At 35.9% G+C, this 25,383-nt stretch overlaps 1 protein-coding gene and 1 pseudogene across 8 annotated transcripts in view; one reads left to right on the top strand and one right to left on the bottom strand.

Annotated features, from left to right (window-relative positions):
• The window catches only part of LOC149804832 (uncharacterized), a 34,975-nt gene extending 11,678 nt beyond the window's left edge, over nt 1–23,297 (bottom strand). The window contains exons 1-3 of one of the 7 annotated variants that reach the window (XM_089945078.1): nt 23,027–23,290; nt 11,729–12,466; nt 9,453–11,233 (exon numbers count right to left, since the gene is read on the bottom strand). In XM_089945078.1, the coding sequence (XP_089801204.1) occupies nt 10,930–11,233; nt 11,729–11,955 (531 nt within the window). In that variant the 5' untranslated portion in view covers nt 11,956–12,466; nt 23,027–23,290 and the 3' untranslated portion in view covers nt 9,453–10,929. Of the gene's footprint in view, nt 1–9,452; nt 11,234–11,728; nt 12,467–16,841 lie in introns of those variants that run through there. The other 6 variants (XM_089945074.1, XM_089945093.1, XM_089945083.1 and 3 more) reach the window with 6 other exon arrangements.
• LOC149804833 (uncharacterized) lies at nt 6,537–9,309 on the top strand (annotated as a pseudogene). The gene is made up of 3 exons (XR_016414172.1): nt 6,537–7,234; nt 7,622–7,804; nt 7,931–9,309. The product of XR_016414172.1 is annotated as an uncharacterized LOC149804833 (transcript).
• Nucleotides 23,298–25,383: the final 2,086 nt, after the last annotated feature.

The following is a 25,383-nucleotide window of genomic DNA, read 5'->3' as shown; positions in this document are numbered from 1 at the left end:
TTGGTATAACAGAATGGATAACTGCATTTCTTATAAATTTTGAAATTCTATTTCTAAGAGAAAGTATATCCAATGTCATGTTCAATTTGATACTGTTTATGTAATTGATTAAATTGTTATTTTTTTAATTGGGGGGAGGGGGCTTGTGTTTTCCTGTTCAATACCACTACTCAGATCTCTGGTATTCCATCCATTAATTTCATATTTGACATTGTTATTTACTCAGTCTGGGCAATAACACCACAGTCAATCATCTCCTAGACAACAATAACCAACAAAAGTGCCATGTAACAAGTGGGGCATTCTCTCTCAATCAATTAGTGTCTTTTTCATCTCCTATGTGGGCCATTTACATGGTTTGGTCAAAGCAGTTAGTATGCATGTAGATAACCATCTTCAGTCTTTTAGTCCTAGTCACCCTGACTTTTGATACCTAAAATTAATCAGACTCTTCCCAAAGGCATGCTGATCAAATTGTTTGGTAACCACAGACGGTAGGGAGCATAACTTATTCCTGACAAAATAAAGAACAAGCAGACTAACATCTGTAGAACAGGTGCACATATAATATTAATAAATGGTTGTTGTATATAAACCGTAAGAAGAAACATTAAGGTTACCATGCATTACTAGAAGGTACAGCTTACATGTACCTAGTCCAGAGGTCTCAAACTGATGGCCAATGGAATCATTTCCTGCAGCCTGCAACGACATATGGAATTTGTTGTTGTTGTTATAGGGTTTAAAGCCATTTTTCAACGCAAGATAGGCTATACATGGCAGCCAGTATAAATGGTGGAGGAAGAACCTGGAAAACCCCCAGAAAGAATCACCAACCCACGAGAAGCTACCAGCAAGCTTTCTCACATACCCACACTAGCCAAGCCTGAGACTCAAACCCACACAGACAGAGGTGAGATGGCTGAGATCCATAGCAGTGAGCGTTTTAGACCACTCTGCCACTTTTGGCCCCACGGAATTTGTAAAATAATTAATAATGCAATTTTTTTTTACAGTCAGCCAGTTTAATACAAATTAGATTGTTACATCGTTTACTTCTTCTTTCCAACATTTCAACTAGCTACTATTTTTTTTATATGAACCACTTCTGACATGTCAAAACTTACTAATCTTTGAATTTCAATAAATGTCGAAACTCATTAATGTTTGAATTTAAATGTTTAAACTATCCAAGTTATATTTATTCCAAACGTCTGACATAATGTAGTTTTAAGTTCATCCATAATGTAGTTTTAAGTTCATCTATGGCAACTATAAAATTAAAATTATAAAAACAGCTCACTGGTTGAGGTTTTTGTGCTCACATTTATGACTCTAACAAATGAAAGGATGATGCCAATTAATGCAGCAATATACTCATTAAAAACTACCAACACTTAATTATCATGTAAAAAATTCCAATTGCAACTACAGTAGCTTATCACTGGGAAAATATTTCAATATAAATTAAGGAAGAATCCCTCACTTTTTATTTGTGTTTTCAAAACAGGTGGATTGGAAGATCCAAACTGCACCTTTTCCTACTTGGATATACAAAAGAAAAATTCATAGTGCAGCATGCATTTCAGTTTTTTTTTATTATCTAAGTATTTTTTTCTTCTCTTGCTGGTAGTACACTATGCAAAAATAAGAGCAACTCTTGAGTAACATCTAATTTTCATGCACAAAATTCAATGTCATATTCCAGAAAATAACAATAACAATCTCCCAACTATAACAACATTTAATACTTTTACTACAATAAAATCTAGAATAGACTGATGCTTTTCTGGGAAGAATTTCCAGGACTTTAATACAATACCATTTTTTGGTAAAGACTAAGTAGACTGTTATGTATACTATATTAATTTTTTAAATGATTATACACTGTTATGGGTCATTTTGTAGTTGTTGTGAGGTTTAATGCCATTTTTCAGCACACGATAGGCTATATATGACGGCCAGTATTAATGGTGGTGGAAGAACCAGGGAAAAACCCGGAAAGAACCACCAACCCATGAGAAGATATTGGCAAGCTTTCTCACATACCCACATTGGCTGAATCCGAGACTCAAACCAGTGCAGACAGGTGAGATGGCAGTGATCCATAACGAGAGCGCTTTCGACCACTCGGGGCCCCAGGTCATTTTGTAAATAGTAATCTTGTCCGTTACTGTGGGCTTTTACTTTAAGATAATGTAATTTTGTTTGTAAACATGTTAACATGGATGTGAATTCAGGACATTGGTATTACCCTCTGAAAAACATGATCTACCTGTCCTTTTCTTAACAGCTTGCTAATATTTATGTAAACAGACATGACCTTTTTCTGTTCTTTTTATTAAATACAAATTTGATGGAAATTCTACTAAGATGACAGACTATTTCCCAAAAATGGTTTATTGCAACATAGGTCAAGAAAGAAGGTATAATACATCATACATGTAATGTTGTTTAAATCAGAATTAGAATTCCTATCTTAACATTTGTAGTGGAATTAGTCTTTTAGAAGTGTTCAATTATTATCTGAGGAGATTTATTTATTTTAATTACCAGTATTCATTGGAATTACAAAGTTTTCATTGACTTTAGGATAAAATCACTATTTAAGGATTGTTGTGAATTTATTCAAGGGCATATTCTAGGTTACATCAATCTGAAACAGCAAGACCATTTGCAAATTTAATACCATTCACATATCAGATCATGCAAGATTGGAATTTATTTGGAACACCACTGGAATTCATTTGGAACATTACACTTTTGGAAATGTGATATAATTTATAGGACTATTTGGGACTTTATTCACAATACTGTTAAGTTCCTTTTATTAAAAGGAAATAAATTATCTGTTGAATTTTACAAAACTTGATGATTTTTTTTATCTTTTCTTTTACTTAGTTGAAGACCATAGAGTTGTAACAAGACAACATGAAAAGTCTTTTAGTGAAATACTGATGACAATATAACTATCCATGCTGGGGGGGTGGGGTAGTGACTGCAACATTTTCAAGACAGCCAATAGCAACATTTCCACTTAAAAACAGCTAGGTATCATAAGTCTGCTGGTGAAAACCCTATGTTGATATAAGCATACATTTAGGAGGAGCAGAGATAACAACACTTTCAACATGGCCAGAATGGTGGTCATACTGTGAGTCATTTTACATTGTTTTCATTCAGGACTAACTAGACATTAGAAGAACTCTTCTGACGAATACCCATCTCAAAATGACTTTCCACTGAAGAGTAGAGCAAGAATTTCCAAATGACCATTGGGTCATCAGTTTAGCGTAATTGTCATTTATGACCAACTAGACATCAAAACAAGTCTTTCAGTTAAAACACCATGCTGAATTGACCAGTAAATTGGTCACTGTGGTGGCCTGAGTGGCACCATTCTCATTAGACACCTTAAGTTTTTAGTAAAGTCCACATGTTAATAAGAAATCCATTTAGCACAAGAAGTGATGACAAAGTTCTCAAAATAGCCACTATGATAGCCATATTGGATTTGTGAACAGCATCATTGTCAGAAAACTATTTGCTATGGAGGAGTAATGATAAAAAGCTTATAAGATCGATCAAGGCTGTGACAGCTATAATCGAACTCAGATCAGCACCCTTTTTCATTTAAGACTAACTAGACATCATCAGAAGTCTTTTAGTTAAAACATTATATCACCATCCGTTTAGAAGTAATGACAAGATTTTCAACTAGACGATACCTGTATGTTAAGACTTCTGGTGAAAACTCTGTATTCATATTGGATGTCTGAGTAGCAGCGTCTTCATTTAGGACCAACTAGTCCATGAGATGAATGTGTGTATAAGAAAAGGTTCACTGCCATCATCAATGTAGTTTAGGAGATTTGGCAACAAATTAGCACTAACAGCCAAATGGATTGGTAACAAACGATGCATGATAGGCAATCATGTAACCTCTTCTGTTCTATGACAAGTAAAGCTAATAACAATTTTTAATAGTGCCTAAAGTAGTGTAAACCATGCCAACCCAGCCCCATCACCCATATGAAACTAAGCAAATCTAAACAAAGGTTTAGCAGTATAGAAAATGTATGTGATCCACTGATTTTCACTGAAGTATATTAAATCTCCCATTCACTACTGAAAACTGTCTTTTCTTTCTTACGATCTTTCTTCAGGTAATTTCCACTATCTGATTTGGAATCACCAATGTTTGATCATCAATGACAACTCTAGATGGGGCTAGCTGGGTAATTTCATGCTTGTTCTGAAGGTGCAGCATTCATTTTTCAGAATGATCATTCATCATTTGTTTAATTTGAAAATATGTGTCACACATTATGAGTTGATAATGGAAATCACTGAAATATATAATACACGATACCAGTGGACTCCATAATGGCAGGCCAATCATGTAATTATGTCAGCGCAAATCCAAACACAAAGGTCATGCACCAGAAGCATGGTCAAGTCAGGTACAACAGATACATGTAGTGGCCAAGTGAGCCAGTAATTATCTTGGATTATATTAATAATCACACATATAAGAAAAGTTGTTGTTGTAGGGTTTAATGCCATTCTTCAGCACATGATAGGCTATACATGGCGACCAGTATTAATGGTGGAGGAAGAACCCGGGAAATACCCGGAAAGAACCACCGACCCTCGAGAAGCTAATGGCAAGCTTTCTCACATACCCACATTGGCCGAATCCGAGACTCGAACCTACAGAGATAGAGGTGAGATGGCAGTGATCCGTAACAAAGAGCGCTTTAGACCACTCAGCCACTCGGGGACCCTATAAGAAAAGAAAAGGTGTTATTTGAATGATGGTGGTTTTAGTATTTAGTGATAGGGTGTTTAATTAACTGAGTACTTTTTTATGGATGTTAGGAAAAATAAAGTGTGGGTTCTAAAGTGTCACATGGCTAATATGATAGCCCAATAGGAAAGCTACCATAATTTTGGGCCGAATGAAAATGCACAATACTTTCAACTGTTAAATATATCAAGCAAATAAATTAACTTTACTTTTCCAATGATAAGCCCTGCTGTAATGGACATTTTGGTCATCAGATTAGCACAGCTTTCATATAAGACCTACTGGACATCATACAAAGGCATATGGTGAAAACCCCAATTCATTTTTACTTTCTGTTTAAGTAGAGATTTGATAACAAAAGTTTTAAAATGGCTGCCATGGTGGCCATACTGGATATCAGATCAGAACCATTTTTATTTAAGATCAGCTAGACATATTAAGTAGTATTTTGGTGAATACCCCATGTTGACACAACCATCCATAATGGATGATTAGAAATAACAATATTTTAAAACTGGCCACTGTAGTGGCCACACTGAACTTATTATCAGTACCACTGTCAATTAAGCCCAAGATGTTTTTTTAGTTACAGCTCCATGATGATATGACCATCCATTCAAAAGTAGCAATGACAAGACTTTCAAGATGTCTAATGTAGTGGCCATATTGGATATCAGATCAGCACCATTTTAGTTAGGACTAAGCAGACATTATACAAAGTCTCTTAGTGAAAACCCTATGTTGATATGGACATACATTCAGAAGAAGTAGCAATAACAAGATTTCCATGATGGCTGTCATTTGGGCCATACCGGAAGTCAGACTGGCATCATTTTATCAAGAGTGAAATCGCCAGCAGCAGAATGACCATTCATTCAGAAGTAACAGTAACAAGCATTTCAAGATGGTCAGTAGAAGCCATACTGGTGGTACCATTTTCATTAGGGAGCAACTAGATGTCAAGTGAAAACAGAATGGTGATAAGACCATCCATTTAGGAATAGTGATAACAATATTTTTAAGATGGACACTGTGGTCGCCATATTGGATGTCAGAGCCGCACCATTTTTTAGACCCTGGGATGAATGTGACTGTAAAGTCTCAGGTAAATCCTATAAGTAGCTTAGGAGAAGCAGTAACAAAAAACTTGTGTTAACAAACACAAACAATAGACTACTGAAGACAATCAACAGACCATCTAAAATCACTTCTGGTATATGACCAGCAGAGCTAAAAAACAACAACATAATACATGTATCTATTAGTTTAAAAACAAATTTATTTATTTTAAAAACAAATTAATCTTGAGTTAAAAGAAAACAAAATATCCTACTGAAAGCACCCTTCCCCACTATTGGCTCGTTCCTTGCTGGACTTCAAAGATATTCACAAATATTCAACAGCCAAACAATACCATCTTTTATGTAACGATCTGAAATTGTGGATCAACACTTTTATAACTATTGCGACCATTACTTTGTAAAGTAAAAGTTCAATTAAAAACAGTAATAATCAAAGGTTAAAAGCCTAAAGAGATGCATGTAAACAACACAGAAACAAGGTGGGGGCCAATCAGTATGTACATATAGTGGGCATTTTTATATATAAAAAATTCATGTTGTAACTGCAGGTACTTGTAATTCCTCATGAACATCCATCATATGTGATATCAACAATTTTGAATTTAAACTGAAATGCCTACTATTATGCAAGTTTAATTGTGAAATGGGTATCTCAGGTAGATACGATTGTATTTTTGTTATTGACAGAATAAACAAGCAACAGTCATATTGAGTCAAACTACATGATCAAACAACTTCTTCCATACTTTGGCATATTCTTCCAACTGGCTACGCTGCTAGATCCCTGTTATGCCTTCAAATCCCTGCATTACATTTGCAATAATTACAATGTACTTTCAGTACGGCAATTGCAAGCCCGCGATTATTTTTGAAAATACTGAGACGGCTTTTCCGGAAGCTGATTAGGCCAATATAGGCCAGCTCAATAAGGGTTGTTACCTCTGCTGAAAATAGGCTCCTTGCAGAGCTCTTTGGTACACTGAAACCAGAAACCGTTTTCATGAATTTACAATCCCTATTTCCGGCAAGCAATACTCCCGTTATGAATGCATCAACTAGCGTGCCAAAAGCAACTAGGAAGAGACATTATTGCAGTGTCTGTTCCAATTATCGGGGAAAATCTGTTGCCAACAAAACTATAATTCTCCACAAGTTTCCTGCAGACGAAAGGTTGAGAAAAGCATGGATAAGGCGTATTGAAATTTTGATGCCACAATCCGCTTACAACAGACATGACTGCCTGTGTTCAGCGCATTTCTTAGATGGAAAATTTACCAAAGAACACAACATTCCATCGGTTTTCAACATGAAGTCAAAAAGAAAGATATTTGCATTGTCCAAGGTAATTTAATCTGAATTTATTAACAAATAACTCCATTAGAAAACTGCTTTTATATTGCTGAAAGCTTTCTTGTGCTTATAAAAAAGACAGGTATCTGTTACATTTAATTTGGAGAGATAATGATACATTTATATAAAAAAAAACCAGCAAATAATCAGTTTTGTCCAATATGTAGTAAGATTGTGCATCTTGTATCTCAAATGCATGCTTGAATTAAGAATGTTAAATCTAATGTCACATGTTAATGAATAAATTATCTTGGGTTATATTTGTTTAAGGTTAAAGCACATAATGATTTGCCCAGAAATTATTTGTTAAGTTATTGAAAACTTAAATAATGTCAAATGATATATGACCAGTATTGCCATGTTTCACATATCTTTTCAGTGCTCTTTGGAGAAGTCAGCTGCATCACAGCCTAATACAATGGATCTCAATGCTGATGCTGCGAGTGATTTTGCAAAAAGTGAAGACCAAACAACACTGAAGACAACTTGTTGCACAGAACAGGTCTCCCTTATTTTCAGTGACTACTGTGGAGCAGTTGAAGAAAAAGATATGTGTAGATTCTTATAGAAAGACATCCAGACATATCCATTTACTGTAGATTGTAATGAAAATGGAGTTTGAACAGTTTCAAAGCCTTTAGTCACTACTGTTGGTACACAGACAGATGATAATTACTGTTCATGTCAGAGTGAGACATTTGGTAAGGTTATGCAGGTGGATTCATCTACAGACATTCAGGAAAAGCAAACAAAATCAATTGGGATTTAAGTAAAAAGACCTGACATTGCCTTTGAAGATATCAGTGAATCCAATGAAAAGTGTATGTTTTACACTGGAATTCCAGATCCTAACACAATTCGTCTTTTATTTGATGCATTGAATGATGCTGGAGTACATACACAACGAAAAGGAGATGGCAAAAATCAGGGTCGCCCCAGATCTTTAAAACCAATGGATGAATTTATTTTAGTCTTGATGAGGTTACGGCTTGGCCTTCTGCTGCAAGATTTGGCAGGAAGATTTCATATTTCAAAGACTACGTGCAGTCACATTACAAACAGTTGGATATCATATTTGAGTGAAAAATGGTGCTTTTTGATTTCCTGGCCATCGCGTGCACTTGTTAATAAGTATATGCCTCACAAATTCAAGAAGAAGTATCCTTCTTGCAGAGTAATAATCGACTGTACAGAAATACACACAGAGACACCTCAACCACTTGCAAACAAGTCAATGATGTATTCAAACTACAAATCACATATGACATACAAGACATTAATGGGTATTAGTCCTTCTGGTCTAATAACATTTGCATCAGATTTGTGGGCTGGAAGTATCAGCGATAAACAGCTCACCCGGGCTAGTGGGATGTTGGAAAGGTTTGAACTAGGAGATGCAATTATGGCTGATAAAGGTTTCCTTATATCTGACCTAACTACTCCAAGAGGAATCCATTTGATCATTCCACCACTGAAGTTTCAGAGATTTAATAGATGTCAGGTTGAAGAAACAAGAAGAATAGCAAGTTTAAGAATAGATGTAGAAAGAGCTGTTGAGAGGGCCAAGAACTTTCACATTCTGCAGGGTGTCATGCCTATCACTGTAGCACATCAGGCTAGCAACATTTGGAAAATTTGTGTGGCATTGGCAAATCTCCAACAACCACTAGTTCATGATAATGAACATGATGATTGATTTAAATGATTGATTAACTATGAACAATGTGCTGGCTATGTGAGCAAGAGGTCACAATTTGATACTTGGTTTAACACATTTTCTTTATATTTGAGTGTAAAAACACCATGGTAACCATTTTGATTTTGTTTACCTACATGTATATATCATGATTAAATTTGAACATCCATATTTATCAAAATCAAAATCTATATTGTCAAAATTTATTATATTTTTCTTGCATGCTATTTAGCGTGATGTTTACTTCAAATAAAGTCTTGGAATATATAAGCCACAGTGGCCCATGCATAATCTTCCTTTAAAGAATGCAAATAAATTACATATTCTACTCATAAGAAGTAAGTGTACAATCAGTGGTCTTATAAGTGTCACAGCAACATTATACTTTTGTATGTAAAATGCATGATCAAGTCAACAAGTTGTCTGTTATCATTGCTGTGTAGTGTTTGTGTATTGAGAGAGAATTACATGAATGCCTGAGGAATCAACAATTAAATAAAAACAAGCAAAAAAATCAGTTTCTATCCTTTTTTATTGAATGCGCATGATATGATCCAACATTATGTTTCTATTATATATAGAAAACTAAGTTAAATTAAATTCAGAGTTAACATATCACAAGATAAACATATTTATATTGTTGTGACAAACACACGTGCACTTGTTACACTATTACTTATGTTCTTGCACACATGTGCTTCCTGTTTCACACAGATACCAATTTTCTTAAGATTTCTCTCTCTCTCTCACACACACACACACATGAACTTGGCCCAATATTTCCTAAAAATTATATTCCACAAGTGCTTTCTCTAAAACATTAATTCGATCCAACCCCAACTCCTCAGCTATGTACAGCAGTATAATAAAGCTCGATATTAAGAACACTGACACACACCAAAAGTTCGTATTCAGAATGACTTGAACATGGCATAATTTTGGACACAATGTTTCAATGTCTAAATGTCAATGGAAATAGTCATAGTTCATTTGACAGATACAGCTGAGTGATGCACATATATACGGGTAAAAAAAGAATTATACAGTCTTTGATAATGTCATTTGATGTAAAAGCAGACTAATGCACATTATACATACTGATTACTGATTATATAATGACAAGCCACGCTTGATTCGTTCAGAGAAGAGCTCTGGTATAATTGCCTTTAAATAAAATGAATTCAGTTTTTCAAGCATCAGGATCCAAAATCTTTCTTCAAAGAAAATTCTTTCCACATGATATCCCCTAAGGGTCCATATCACAAAATCACACCGTTTTCTATCACAAACTCCCATCTGACCTTGAACTTGATAATAATAATCATGACCTTGTTTAAGCTCAAGTTCAGCACCAATCACCTCACAACAAAAAGATTGGTCTTTGGCTGCTTCCAATGGTGTCATGTCTCTAAATTTAAATGGACATTCACTTCTATTAACCCTAATGTTCCTCAAAGTGTTTGTAGGTCACCAAACCATCGGGACTGCTACTTAGATAGGGAAATTCCTCATTCACCCATAATCCACTCTCTGTTACAATAATGTCAGTGTGGATTACCTTTGATTTAATCTGGTATAGGCGTTTTGCTGCTAGCTCATGTGTTCTACCCCATCTTACCCTGTGTTCTACCCCATCTTACACTGTCACCGTCAAACTGAATATATCCCATGACTTCCCTTACAGTACAATTAAGCGAAGTACTCTTTTTCAATTTACAAACACGTCCAAATTTTGAGCTTGTTATTCTGCCAATACGTGCTGACAACCAGTTTTTGTTGTTTGCCTGTCCTTTAGTAATGTCTTGAATTCTCTCATATTCTTCCTTTTCACAATGAAGCGATGCAAAGTAGTCCTTAAAATATTTCATGCATTCATCACTCTGCAAGTTGGCCTTGTCATAATACATAAGATCAATGTTGTGTAATTTGGGTATTTCGTGTTTTGGGTAGGGTGCTTTAACATAGTCACCTGTACTTTGTAAAAAGGCTGCTTAAGGGTTAACCAATTTGACCTTGTTACTAAATTCCATCACATCCACTGGCTCAATAGGCGTGTCAGCACTGATATTAATGCTGGACTTTGCCTCTGACTTTCTTTCTAATTTCCATTCTGTTGAGAACTTTAATTTCTTAAAAGTAAGGTCCTGGGACTTCTTTGGGCTCAGTTTCCTTGCTCTTGGCTTGTTCCACTTGCAAGCATCCGAAGTTGGTGAATTGAAGCCATCTTTCTTTTTGGAAGATATGTCAACCAAGGCATACACTAGTGCTGCTACATGATTGCATGACTCTCCTTCCCTGAAATTTGTTTTTAAAATTAGTATTTTTAAATGCTGATCTTAGGTGATTCAGTATTATTTAGGCAAATAATGGTGAATCAATCTGTCATTGTTACACACAAAGTATGCACTCAAATTACATAAAGTTCACTTAGAAAATTATGAAACCGATGATTCTAACCGATGAAATCTAAACTATTTCACTGGATGTAGGTCACAGAAAAGATATTTATTATAAAATATGTAACCTGAATATGAACTTGTTTTGACATTTCAGTTGTGTAATGCCTGATACTTGAAAATGGACTCAAAGCCCACAAATATTCGTTAGATATATACAAACTGCAACAGTGCGGGCACATTAGACTTAAAATCCGGTGGAGTAAATTAAGGTCAATATAAAAGCAGCTTTAATTTTAACTGATGCTGCAGAGAGTGTGCACAATAAAGAAAGTTTTTTTTCTTCTTCTTATTAATATTTATTATTTTTGTTTAAAAAAGTAAATACTCTTACCCAGCACTGCATGTACAACCAGCAGAATGAACGTTCCCGGTTTCTTTGGATAAACAAATCCAAACATCATAGTCCAGTTTCTTGTTTTCCGTCAGAGTCGGGAGGGAAGAAATAACTTTGCACTTAACAAATCCATCGGTGCATTCTAATACGGGATGGAATTTAACACTATGTACATGGCGGTCTTCATAAAAGACACGAGCCTTCAGCTGTCTTTTGGCCTTCATACTTTCGGAGTCAAATGTACGCCTTTTGTTAAGCACCAGATAATTGTATAAGTCATTATCACTAACATGTGGTATGTCTTCCACATTACATGTCCAATTATCACGAAGCTGGTTCGGATCAGGTAATATCTCCCCAAATGGTGTCTTGAATTTTTCAATGGTTTGAAACTTCTCATTTATTCGGTCTTGTACATTTATTTCTCTCAGCGTCTTAATACCTAAATCTGCCACTCCTTTCGCCCTTTTCAGTAGCTCGGCTTTATTTCCTGAAAGGTGGGCACCTCTATCCCGTAAATGTCTTTAGGCACTTTACATTAAGGTTTTCCAGGTCACAGGTTTTGTTGATATCTTTGTTGGCTTCCATAGCAGCATATAGATTTGCTCGCCGGAAGAGCGTTGCATCATGGGTAAATTAGGGGGCTTAATAAGTCAAGAGACGTAACAACCCTTATCGAACTGGCCAATATAAGCATGTGCATCACGCTCAAAGGTATCACTTCGGAGGTTAAACCTAAAAGTGGGGAAAATATCTAGCTAATATATCAGGGTGTACACCTTACATTGTATTATTGGGATTAAGTGTTTAAAAAAATTCCCATTGCTTAAAACTAAAATTGTACTGCCATTTTTCTGACATGTGAAAAACCTTATCGTTCCTGGCACCATAGACACATATTTGTTGCTTACGATATACCGACAAATTATACTTAATAACCCATGTTACTAAGTGTAGGATAAAATCCACACAAAGAAATGAAGGATAGGACATAATCCCCTCTACCAGAACAAGTTTTAACTTTTTAAACCATCAGAAATACTAGCCTATTTTAAAATGGGATGGGGGAAAAAAAGAAATCAGAAATATTAATATTTAATTTAATTAAGGAATTTCATGATAATACAATAATATTATGGCTCAGATTTTATGTAATTCATAAAATAATAGTCAAATACAGCACACTCAATTCTTAGTCTATCTCTGTGCTAGGAATGCTGTATTTCCAATGGATATGGTATACTTTAAAAATGCACGTGTTAAAGAACAGCTAAAGGATTTAATGCAATGGATTAAAAGTGTGTGTAATGATGCTTATAAAAGTGAGGTGAAAAACAAAAGTGTGTGCAATAAGTCCTTATATCATTAGGCATCTTAATCTCCTTATCTATTACAGTCATTATCTAACAATAGTAACATCTAATGGGCAAAACAAATTTAATTTATCTGTTCAAAGGAGGCCCGCACTAAGCTTGAGAATCAAATGGTCCATGGAGACACAAAAAGATGTATACCGCCATACCGGCCTATTCTGCACGTTGGGTAATTCTGCGCAACGATACGTCATTCCAATAAACATTTGATCATGTGCTATTTTGGGTCAAAAATCCATTTGTATTCAGAAAGAAGAACTGTACATTAATTAAGAAAAGTGATATTCATAAAGCGTACAAAATATCCCACATTTTGACTCGAAATGCACATAAAAATGTGATTTCTAAATGGCAATGTGAAGACCCACTTCAAGACCTTCTTGAACCTGTAACCCCCAAAAATTGATTTACTGTGAATCTTTTAGAATCATATAAAAAAATACATTATATAAAAGATGGAAATGTGTACCTTAAAACAAAACTATTTTTATCCAAGTTTCCAATTTTGCAAGAAGTTGTCCCAAATGTACAAAATCATCTGCTACCCAACGTGTCTACTTGCCGTTAAAACAAATTCTCAACAAATTCCCCGGCGTATAGTCTGTTTCTAAATTATGTATTATTTTTTCCCCATCAATAAGACAAAAACACATTACATCCTATTTATTGTTGTTTCTCTTACACTTAATAGCTTATTTTTCATAAAATGTTGGGGTCCTCGAGTGGCCGAGTGGTCTAAAGCGCTCTTTGTTATGGGTCACTGCCATCTCACCTCTGTCTGTGTGGGTTCGAGTCTCGGATTCGGTTAATGTGGTTATGTGAGAAAGCTTGCCAGTAGCTTCCAGTGGGTCGGTGGTTTTTTCAAGGTTTTCAAGGGTTCTTCCTCCACCATTAGTACTGGCTGCCATGTATAGCCTATCGTGTGCTGAAAAATGGCGTTAAACCCTACAACAACAACATAAAATGTTTAACTTTACTAACTTTTTTACAAGATCAGTTTAGTTTGCTTAATATCTCTTGTCATTTATTGGCATTTTTACGTTGAATTTTGTAAAACACACTATAAACCTGACCTAATTACTCGACTGAATTTGCTGACTGAAACAGTCCAAAGTAATACATTTCATTTCTATAGCAATATGGATAAACATTACATCTTTTCAAAGCTATGCGCAGAATAGGCCAACATATCGCGAGTCAGGAAAACAGTGGGGTGGTATCCCCTGCGTCCAAAATGAATATTATTTTGAAAGAATATTCTGGTAACAATTGCATCTTTTCAAATGGTAAGCATTGCTGTATCCGTTGTTTTCATGTGACATAACAAAACTTGTGTACGTCCATATCCGCCATTTTGAGTCCCTAGCCCTGCAAACATGCACCTAATAGCATTGTTTTTCCTGCATAAATATGAAGACACGTCTCAATTTGTGTGTAAGATTATAACAATACATCACATTCTGTTGTGCACGTCAACCACATGAGACTGAACGCGTGACTTTTCTACTTGTTTTCTTCAAGTAAAACATTTAAATTTCAACCATCATTGTTATTCTTTCATAAACAAAATAGATCGATCAATAAACCAACGCATAAACAAATGGAGACACAAACAAGTAGAAACACGTAATGATTGTTAATTGTCACGGGCTGAAATCAATCATTTGGTTATCGTTAAGTTAAAAGGCTAAATGTTAATATATAATTTCACTTTTTCTAAAAGCATTTAAGGAATACCACTTTTTGACATTTGACACAAAGTCATGTTCTGTTTGGCACGTGTTTCGTTTGAATACACTGAAGATCAAACTTTTTTGAACGGTTATTGCTTTCATTCAATATTATCCTACGTCCAACATATCCGTCACAAATACAATATTTGACTATACTAATTAAATTGATTTGTCAACTGTCATTGGCACCAACACTGTTGTCGCGAAAAGTATTTGTGCATAAAAGTTCTGACATAAAACATGTTACAAAATGTTAATTCGTAACTGATATTGTTTCCCAAAAATCATTGCCCGCAACCATTACTGTAAGATGACAAGCCCAGGGATATGATGCGAAACACTTTCTAAAAATGTCAATAATGTGTTTGTAAAAAAAAATAAAAAATAACTGCATTTCTATTTGATAGCTATATGCACGATTACGGTTCAACTTCACTATTCTGTCTTTCGATGTAAGCAAGGGAACTTCCAGCTTTATTATTTTCATGCTATAGGGCACTTAATTTCAAGTACAATCTTTGTATTGTTTCGATGAAGTAAATGTCCTTATCGACAGTTAAATCAGATTATTATCTTGAATATACATGATGACTAATGTTGACAAAGGTTTGTTAGGGACTCAAAATGGCTGCGCAAGGTGCACGCATGTTGCATTGTGGGTTTGTGTGTACTCAATTGTGACGTCTGTGAAAACAATCCATTTTATTTTTGGCAATCGTTCGATTTCGGTATGCGTTCTGCTTCAGTATTGGAAACAAAAACCTTAGGTGCCCAGAAATGCCCGACAGCAGTGTATATATATTGTGTTGGTTTAAAAAAAAAGTTTAAAAGGGGATAACTTGTACTGGGGGAGGAAATTATGTCTTGTCTCTTATTTTTAAGAAGTGGGAGGTGGGTGTTGTTCTGGGGTTATTTTATCTGTACCCGATATTCTTTATAGGTAATCATCGTGCATGTCCGACGGGCGAAAACGACGTTACTCCAAATAGTCAGTCATTTATAGGCAAACTACCCTAAGCAACGATACGAGACACACACCCCACCCCTATAATGGTGTGGCATTGTGTAGTATCTCCAGCACCTAAATTGTATGTAGATTAAATCAAAAGGCAATCTTCAACCTACAGTATGCACTATATCTAAGAATGATGCAAATCACTGCGAGGTATTTTGGCCCAGTTTGCAACTGGAGTTATTGACGGAATAAACAAGCAACAGTCACATTCAGTCAAACTGCATGATCAACCAACCTCTTCTATACTTTGGAATATTCTTCCTACTGGCTACACTGCTAGATCCCTGTTACATCTACAAATCCCTGCATTACATTTGCAGTAATTACAATGCGCTTTGTGTAAGGCAACTGCAAACCCGCGATTATTTTAAAAAATTTAGAGACAGCTTTTTCCGAAAGCTGACAAGGCCAATAAATAAGCATGCACATTACGCTCGAAGGTATCACTTCGAAGTTAAACCTAGAAGTGGGCAAAATATTTAGATAATATGCGTGGCTATGGTATTTCATTATATATCCTAACGGTGCGATATGTAAAACAATGATGATCAAAAATAAACTTAAAATCTATCTTAGTGATATAAACATACACGCTACCAACAAAGATATACGTAATATACATGATGTCGCCGAAAGGTTGCACCGCGAATATATATACAAAATTTAAAATCGAAATATCTAAGCATCCTTTTAAATAAAGTTGACTTAAAATAAGTTTTAACCTTATTACTATCTCATTTATATATATCAAGTGACCAATACAGTTTTATTTTAACAGAAACAGTAGAAAAAATTGTCTAACTTTTGGGCAACACTAAATATATCCTTTAGGCGACAGTGGTCGCCTAAAGGTTGAGCATATGTCGGCCAAAGGTCGCATTTTGGCTAAGATATATATATATATATATATATATATATATATATATATATATATATATATATATTAAAGAGAGAGAGAGAGAGTCACTCTCACAGACACAAAGACTTACCTCATTTGACTTCATTGCGAGTGTTGGCACAGCCTGGTTCCGATCCTAGCTATTTTAGCTAGGTAGGACACAGATGTGGCACCTTTTTGTATATCGAATTATTTCTGGGTTACGTGTTATTTTTGCTTTATTTTGTTTTGTGTTGTGCATTTGAGAGGTTATTAAAAATTTTTTTTTTTTTAAAGATTATGAAATTGTTTTTTTTTATTTTTTTTATTTTTTTTTTGTTTTTTCTTTTCTTAAGTAAAGCTATTTGGAAGGGTTGTTCTTTGCTCTGTTCATCCAATTCTATGTTTGGTTGTGGGTATGGTGTCCCTCCCCGTTTCCCTCAATTTTAGGCATTCATTGAGGGGCATGGGTGGGTCATACATACCCGGAACTTGGGTTGGTACTTCTCCCCCCACTGACCACTAGAGTCCGTGACGTGGTTTCCCTCCCCTTTTTTATATTTTCTTTCGTGAAGTGACTTGGTATAGTCAGGTTTTTGTCCTTGTGTGGTGCTTTGTGTGGTGCTATTTTTATTGTCATGTTGATAGATTTGTAAGGACTGCGTTCCAAATTCTAGTTCTAGGTTGTCTTATTTCTTAGTGTTCTTTTTTTTAGTTTTGTTTTCCAAAGATGTGTTATTTCTCATTTGTCGCTAAATTTTGGTTGCTTCTTGGTTTGCGTGTGTGAGTGCGGTCCCTTGGGGTACAAGTTTATTGTGGGCTGGGGTTTTGGTTTTGGATTTTCCTTGCGTCATTTCCCGTTGCATTGATTATTGCCTGGGGTATTTCTATAGTAGCGGTATTTTAGTTATCATTCGGTTCTTGATGAAGATGCTATTATTGGTGTGTGGTCATTTTCTGGCCTCTGGGGTTGAGTCGGAGCCGCTACTCCCATCTTGTGAGACAAGTTAATGCCGAGCTAGCCCGGGTGTTTGACGGTTCCTTGTGTGTAAAGTTTTGCAACATTCGCGGCTTCCATTCCTTGTATATGGATGTAGATGGGGTCCATCTGAATGCCCAGGGGAGCAGGTGGCTGTTGACACAGATTGTATCTTCTGTTCAGAGAAACGTTGGAGTGGTTGACATTTAGAGTGAGAGAGAAAAAAAAAGTTTGAGTTGAAGAGATTGTGTGTTATGTTGATGTAGAGAAAAATGGTGCTTGTTTAGTGCATCTGTATGAATCGCATAATAAAATTGTTTGTTGTGAGTTCTGTCTTTTTGTTTGTTCTTTAACTGTTGTCATTGTTATTTTGCGTGTGCTTTGTTTTTTTATGTTTTTATTTTTATTTTATTTCTTTTCACTCCCTGCTGCTTTTTTGCTAGGTGTTTTTACCTTTTTCAGGGGATTTTTTTTTTTGGGGTTTTGTTTTGTGTTTGTGCTATTGTTTTTTGTCGATTTTCTGTGTTCCGGTATGTTTTGTAGTAGCTTTTGTAGCTTTTCCGGATTATTTTGAAGTCTGTTTGTGGTTCATTGTATTGAATTTTACCTCCCTGCCACCTTTTTGCTAGGTATTGTTTTTGTTTTACCTTTTGCATGGGAGTTGTTTTTATTTTTGTGTTTATGAATAGTCTTGTTTTTTTCCTGGTATTTTTTGTATTAACTTGGCAGCTTTGCCGGATTTTATTTTGTTTGTATCTTTCTTATTGTGGTTGTGTGGTTTGGTTTCTGGCTGCCATTTGGCTAGGAGAGTTACCTTTTGCATGGGAGTTATTTTTATTATTTATTAAAGAGGAGTTAGTTTGTGGTTATTTAGGTTTATTTTTAGTTTAATTTTATTTTTACTTCCCTGCTGCTGTTTTGCTAGGTAATTTTGTTTTACCTTTTGCATGGGAGTATTGTTTATTTTTGTGTTTTGTGGGGAAGTCCCATTTGTTCAGTATTATCTTGATGGATTGTGTTTTGTTTGTATCTTTCTTATTGTTGTTGTGTTGTTTTTTGTTTCCCAGGTGCCATTTGGCTAGGTGTGTTACCTTTTTTTTTTAATTGGGAATATTTCTTTAATTTCCTTATTTTTCCGGTCTTCTTTATAGTAGCTTGTTCAGCTTTGCCGGATTTTAGTTGTTTCTGTGTTTTGTTCTGTGTTTTGTTTTCTTTTGTTATTGTGTTTCCATAAGGGGGGGAGGTCGTACCAAAGGTTATATATTGTTGTATAAGATGTTATTGTTGTTATGAAATGGGTGCAGTCGTCCGCATGTTGGTACATTTTACTTTCTTCTTTAGAGTTTGGAGTCTTTATCCCTGTAATGTTGGGGTCTACTTGTATGTTATTTTGCAAAATTTCTATCCCCAGGACATAGAGCAGCATGGACAGGGGGCAACCCTGCCTTACCGATCTCTTTACTGGGAAAGGTGTAGTTTGCACCCCATTGATTTGTATTGAAGAATTGATATCATTGTATAGAGTTGTTACCCATCTGTGAAAATTTGTTCCGAAGCCGAATTTCTCTAGCACTTTTACGATGTAGTTAATTTCTATTCGGTCAAAGGCTTTTTCTTGGTCGATTAGTATAATCGCACCAGGAGTGTTTTTGCTTTCCATGTGTTCTAATGTGGTTTGTATTGATAATATGTTGTTTTGTAAATTTCTCCCTTCTTCGCCGCAAGTTTGGTTTGAATTGATGAGTTTTCCTAGTGTTTGTTTGATTCTGTTAGTGAGTAATTTGCTTAGTATTTTGTAATCTGTGTTTAATAGTGATATGGGGCGCCAGTTTTTTAGGTCTGTGCTATCCCCTTTGTTTTTATATAGTAGAGTTATTAAACTAGCTTTCATAGATTCTGTCATTTCATGTTTTGTTTGAATGTTGTTGTATAGTTTATATAATACCTGTGTTATAGGTATCTTGAAAGCTTTGTAGAATTCTGGCGTAAGACCATCTAATGCTGGTGATTTATTTTTTGTTAATTGATCTATAGCTTTGCTTATTTCTGCAATAGATATAGGTTCTTCGCGTATTTCTTTATCTTTTTCATCTATGGTTGGTGTGATTGTTGTGTCTAAGTATTGTTGTATTTTGTGACATTCTATTTTTTGTGTTTGGTATAGTTGTGTGTAATATATTTTTGCGTGATTTAGTATTTGTTCTTTTGTTTCTAATGTATTTCCTTTGTCATCTTTTAGTTTTGTCATGTTTCTTTGCATACCTCGCTTTATTTCTTCTTTCTTGTATATGTTTTTCCCTATCATGTATATGTCAACAAATTTTCCTGCTCGTATCTTATTTCCGTTGTGTCTGGGTTTTTTTGTATGTCTTTCAGAATATGCTCAGCTGTTTTATGTTCTTCGTCAGTATAATTGTTTGAATTTATTATGTTGTGACATTCTTTTTCAGTTAGATGTTGTTGTTCTGATTGTAGTCTTGCATATTTCCTACTAATTCTTTTGATGTTCTCTTTTGTTTCATCCCAAATTTCGTATGTACTTAGATTTTGTATGGAGAAGAGGATGTTTTGGATTTCTTCCTGATATTTTGATAGATTCAGGACTGTGTTATTGAACTTCCAGTATCCCCTTCCCCATTTGTCTCTATTTGTTATTTTTATTTTTATTTCGATGTGGTTATGGTCTGCTAGTTTGTCTGTTAATATGTCGCTTTGTCTGATATATTGTTGGAAGTTGTTATGTATGCTTGGTCTATTCTTGTTGCATTGTTTGTGCGGTGATAGGTGTATTGTCTTTCGGTTGGGTGGAGTAATCTATATGTGTCTACTAAATTGTTGTTGTGGATTAGTCCATTTACATGGTTCAATATACTTTTGTCCCATTTCGCTAGTCCATTTGTTTTGTCTATATCATGGGTCACTGAGTTAAAATCTCCAATGATTACTGTGTTATTTATGTTATATTGTTGTAAATAGTTTGATAGTTTGTATATAAATGGTTTTTTTCTGTTTGTTCTAGGTGGCATGTATATATTTATAATATTGGTATCGTAGAGGCTAATGTGGAGTAGTCTCCCGCGAATTTCTGGCGGTGTGGCTAATTGTTTCCAGTTAGCGTGTGTTACAGTTTGATTGATGATTATTCCGACTCCCGATCTATTGCTGGTGAAATCTCTTTGCACCAAGAATATAGCGTTGAGTTGGTCTTCTATAAAGTTAATCACCTTTTGTATGGGGTTATGGATTTCTTGTATGCAGATAATATCATATGAGCGAGCTTTTCTATTAGTTTCTTAGCTTTTTGGAAATCTATTCCATTTGCATTTAGTGATAGTATCTTTAGTGTTGTATCCATTTCTGTGTCTGTTTTGTTTTTATATTTGGGTTATTGTAGGTGTTTTGCAGTTTAATTTGTTGGTTTTATGGTTCGGTGGGTTTTATTTACCCTTTGGGGGGGTTGGGTTTCTTTTGTTCTGTTATCTGTGGTTGAGGTTGTTTATATGGTTTGCGTGCCGGGCTCCTTGGGCGCGGGCTGTTGGGGGGGGGGGGGTTGAGTGTGGCGTCGATATGTTCTTTTTCTTCTTGTGTGAGTACTTTTATGTTTGGTGGTGTTGCTGGTGTTTGTGGTTTTGTGTTTATTTCATGAGGAGGAAGCAGAGGTGGTTGGTTCCCCATTTCTTTGATTATGCTCCTGATTTTTTTGGTTTGTGATGTGGAGTTTCCGTGTAGTCGTTTTGGTGTTTTTCCAATTGGAGATTTTTTTGGTGATTTGTTTTTTCGTCTTTTGTTTTGTGTGTGGGGGTGTGTGTGTTGTGAGGAAAGTTCTATGTTGTGAAGAAAGTTCTAAGTCTATCTCGATGTCGCTGTGTTCGTTGTCTGATTGATTGGGTGTTGTTAGTGTTGTTGGTGTTTCTGCTGGTGCTTCCTGTATTTCACTTGTTTCTGTGCAAGTCTGTGTGGTTGTTGTTGTTGGTGTTGCGGTCAACATTTCGTCTGTGTCGTTTCCATCTCTCCAATGAGGGTGGTGGTTGGTTGTGGTGCTAGTTGTATGGTTGGTATCGTTTCTTTTTCATTTTGTGTTACCGTGTCTTGTTCAGGTTCGTTTTGGTTTATTTGGGTGTTGGTGTATGCATCTGTTTCGCTTTCTTTTTGTGTTGTCTGCAATTTGCTGAATAAGCTTGTGACAGCTTCAGCAAAAGATGTTGGCGTGTTGTGTGGTGTTGTTGATGTGGTTGGGGTGGGGAGTAGTGTTTTTCTCCCTTGCCCTTGTTTGGGGCAATTCCATTTCGTGTGGCCCTTTTCATTGCAGTTGCTGCAGGGCTGCACTAAATGGGACTCATAGAAATGTGTTTGTACCAAAAGTCCCAGTACTTTAAAGTATTCTGGGATCTTATGTGTCTCTGTTTTGTCTATTTGGACTACGATCTTGCCGTTGTAGACGTCGATCGTATTTTTATAGACGTCCCTTTTAATTTTATGGACTTTGATGTCCAGTCTGTGCTCAAACCGTTTCTGAAAGACCTTGAGGGAGATCTCTCTGGGGAATTGCGATATATACACATCTGTGTATTTACGGTCTATTAATTTTGTCAAGGGTGGTGGTTTTGTGATTTTGGCCGTGATACCATTGATCAAAATATTTCCCCTTTTAGGAGGGGTTCCTTTTGTTTGGGGTATGGTAGGTAGACCCCCTTACCAATGTGGTAGAGGGTGTCTATTTTCCCTCCTAGGCCCCTGGCCGCCAGGGCAGCAATGATATGCTGTGCTGTCGGCTGGTCCTGTTGTATTGTTTCTGATAGGTCTATTGCCTGTACAGAGGGATCTTGATATGCTTTGTAGAGCCTTCTTTGCTCTATTTCTTCCTCTTCCGTCCAGAAATATTCCCGTTGGAAGGTTTCGGCATTAAAAGTTTGTGGCGTGGTGTTTGCTGCCATTGTAAGGTGTGTTTTTATCCTAGTGTTTTGTAAAGTGTGAAGAGGATAGATAGTGGAAATCATCTCTGTCCTCCTAATAAAATCCTTCAATGTCCTTGTCCTTGTAAGATTTTGTCCTATAATGTTCTTTTATGGAGAGTGATAATCCTTGTTTTTATCCTTTGATACGAATTTCACTGATTTATTCACAGATATATTTTTATGTTAATGATTTTTGGCCCCTTTGCTTCGACTGGCTTGCTTTGGTGGCATTGTATTGTATCGTCCTGAGCTGTGCTGTACCGTACTGTACTACTGGCTAATATATATATATATATATATATATATATATATATACAAAAGAAAGAGAGAGAGAGAGTCACACTCACAGTCACAGAGACTTACCTCATTTGACTTCATTGCGCTTGGTATACGATTGAGTGTTCACTCTGCTGCCCGTTTATATATTTCCAAACTGGCACATGCGTGGCTCTGACGCTTTTTATATCAGTTTCTTACGACCAAGCCAAATATGGGCATGTGCCTAGCTCATGTGTTCACCAGAATCTCAAGATGAGGCTTCATAGTTTGTTACAGACTATCGTCTAGGTCAATGTACGCCATTAGACAGACAACTCTACCACGTCAGCGCGTGGAGCTTACAGCTTACGAGTTTAAGTTTTCCGCAATGCGGTAACTTAGACAACTTAGCGAGTGTAGCTTTTGCTGACTCTATGACACAAGGGAAATATATGTACAAAAGGGTTTTTTTATTTTGTTCAAAACGGTCACAATCTTTACTAAATAGTATATAACTGTAGTACCGAAATAAATGGATTTAATCTCAATATATTTTAATAGAAAATTATTTCCAATATAATTTAGATAAAACTTACTTTTAATACAATTTAGAGAAAATTTCAGTCTTATTACTTGTACTCAAAAGGTCTGTCCTAATAGGTATATGCCCCTTAGATGAAATGTGGGGACAAGATATTTAGCCAGATATATGTATCTCATATGAGATGTGGGGACTAGATATTTAGCCAGATATATGTATCTCATACGAGGTATGGAAGTAGTGAATAGGGACGGTCTAGGGACTAGGGGACTTCCATGTTAAAAAGGGTATATCCACTCTGGGGACTATGTAAATTTAACATGGGAGAAAAAAATATCCACTCTGGGGACTATGTAATTTAACATGGGAGAAAAAATATCCATTCTAGGGACAAGGGGAATTTAACATGGGAGAAAAATATCCATTCTAGGGACAAGGGGAATTTAACATGGGAGAAAAATATCCATTCTAGGGACAAGGGAAACTGAACATGGGGAATAAATCGTGGGACTGTCTAGGGACTAGGGGAAATGGAACAGGGTCGGGACCCTATTTTAATACGGTCCCGACCAGATGGGTCATTGGAAAGGGAACAAGCGAAAATTGAAACAGGGAGGGGTCTCTATTTTTTTTTTTTTAAACAAAAAAATAAACAAATGGGGCTAGGCAATTGAAAAGTCAAAATCTTTTCGAGAGATAGAAATGGCCCTGAAAAGGGCCTTTGGTTTTCTTCTTCTTCTAATTTCTTCTATTTCTCCACCAGCTTCTTATTTTCTGTCCTACACTTTTTCTATTCTTTTCTTTCTTTTCTTCCTCCTTTTTCTTCTTTTTCTCTTCTTTCTGCTTCTCCTCCTCTTCTTTCTTCCTCTTCTCATTTTCTTCTTCCTTTTCAATTTTTTCGTTCCGTGCTCGCATCCTTATCATTTCATCTTCATCCTCCTTCTCCTCCTTTATTTCTTTCAACAGATCACTTATGATTTCCTTTAGTTTTCTTAAATTGTTGATCCCCATCTTCACTCGATGGGGACTATAAGAATAGTGATCCTCGTTTAGGTTAACTAACATTTGCTCCATCATGCCTAAATTGTCCAGGACGTCTTGCATTTTTTTCATTTTATCAAGGTGGTTTGAAGCCATCTTCTTTTTTATTCTTTGTAGAATGGTGCGAATGACGAACGTTGTGGGTTCTTATACGGAAAGCGCGGACGTGAAGGAAAACATCCCCCGACCCAAAACTTATCTTACTTAGATTATCACTTAAAACGCGCGGACGTGAGGGAAAACATCCCCTACTTTTCTCATTTCATATTATCTACTATTCACATACGCGAATCAGCAATAAACAAATCTAAAATCTACTATCCACACAAACTTACTTGATCACTTACAAAGCCCAATAATCTACTATCCACACAAACTTACTTGATCACTTGCAAACACAAACACATACACTCACACTAGGAAAAAAGAGTCAGTGTTTATATTCACACTACTCTATATACACACATTGGCAAATGGATTACTATATCTTTTCTAGAGTATTGGGTAGCCCTGAAAAGGGCTGTTTGTTTTGAACTCCAGGGCACCTGGTTAATGGTTGTACCTCCCCGGCCTGGCACCGCAAACACATCTCCTACTCCAATCACCTTTCACTCTTTTTGCTGGGAGTGCAGAGGCGGAATGAGTGGCTTCAGAATCCCAATCTTCTGTCTCTGGGATTCTGAAATTTCCTTTTGTCTGTGGTACAGCCATTCCTCTCTCTTTTTCCTTCTCTTCTTTTATTCTTCTCTCCTTCTTTTCTTTTTTTCTTCTTTCTTTTTTTCTTCTGTCCTCTTCTTTTTTCTTCTCTCCTTCTTTTTTTCTTCTCTCCTCTTCTTTTTTTCTTCTCTCCTCCTCTTTCATCCTTCCTTCTTCCACTATA

The sequence above is a fragment of the Sinohyriopsis cumingii genome, chromosome 2, assembly GCF_028554795.1.
Source record: "Sinohyriopsis cumingii isolate HCF-2022 chromosome 2, ASM2855479v2, whole genome shotgun sequence".
NCBI classification, from domain to species: Eukaryota; Metazoa; Mollusca; class Bivalvia; order Unionida; family Unionidae; genus Sinohyriopsis; species Sinohyriopsis cumingii.
The sequence above is the reverse complement of the archived record's forward strand: the minus strand, read 5'-3'. Positions and strand labels throughout refer to the sequence as shown.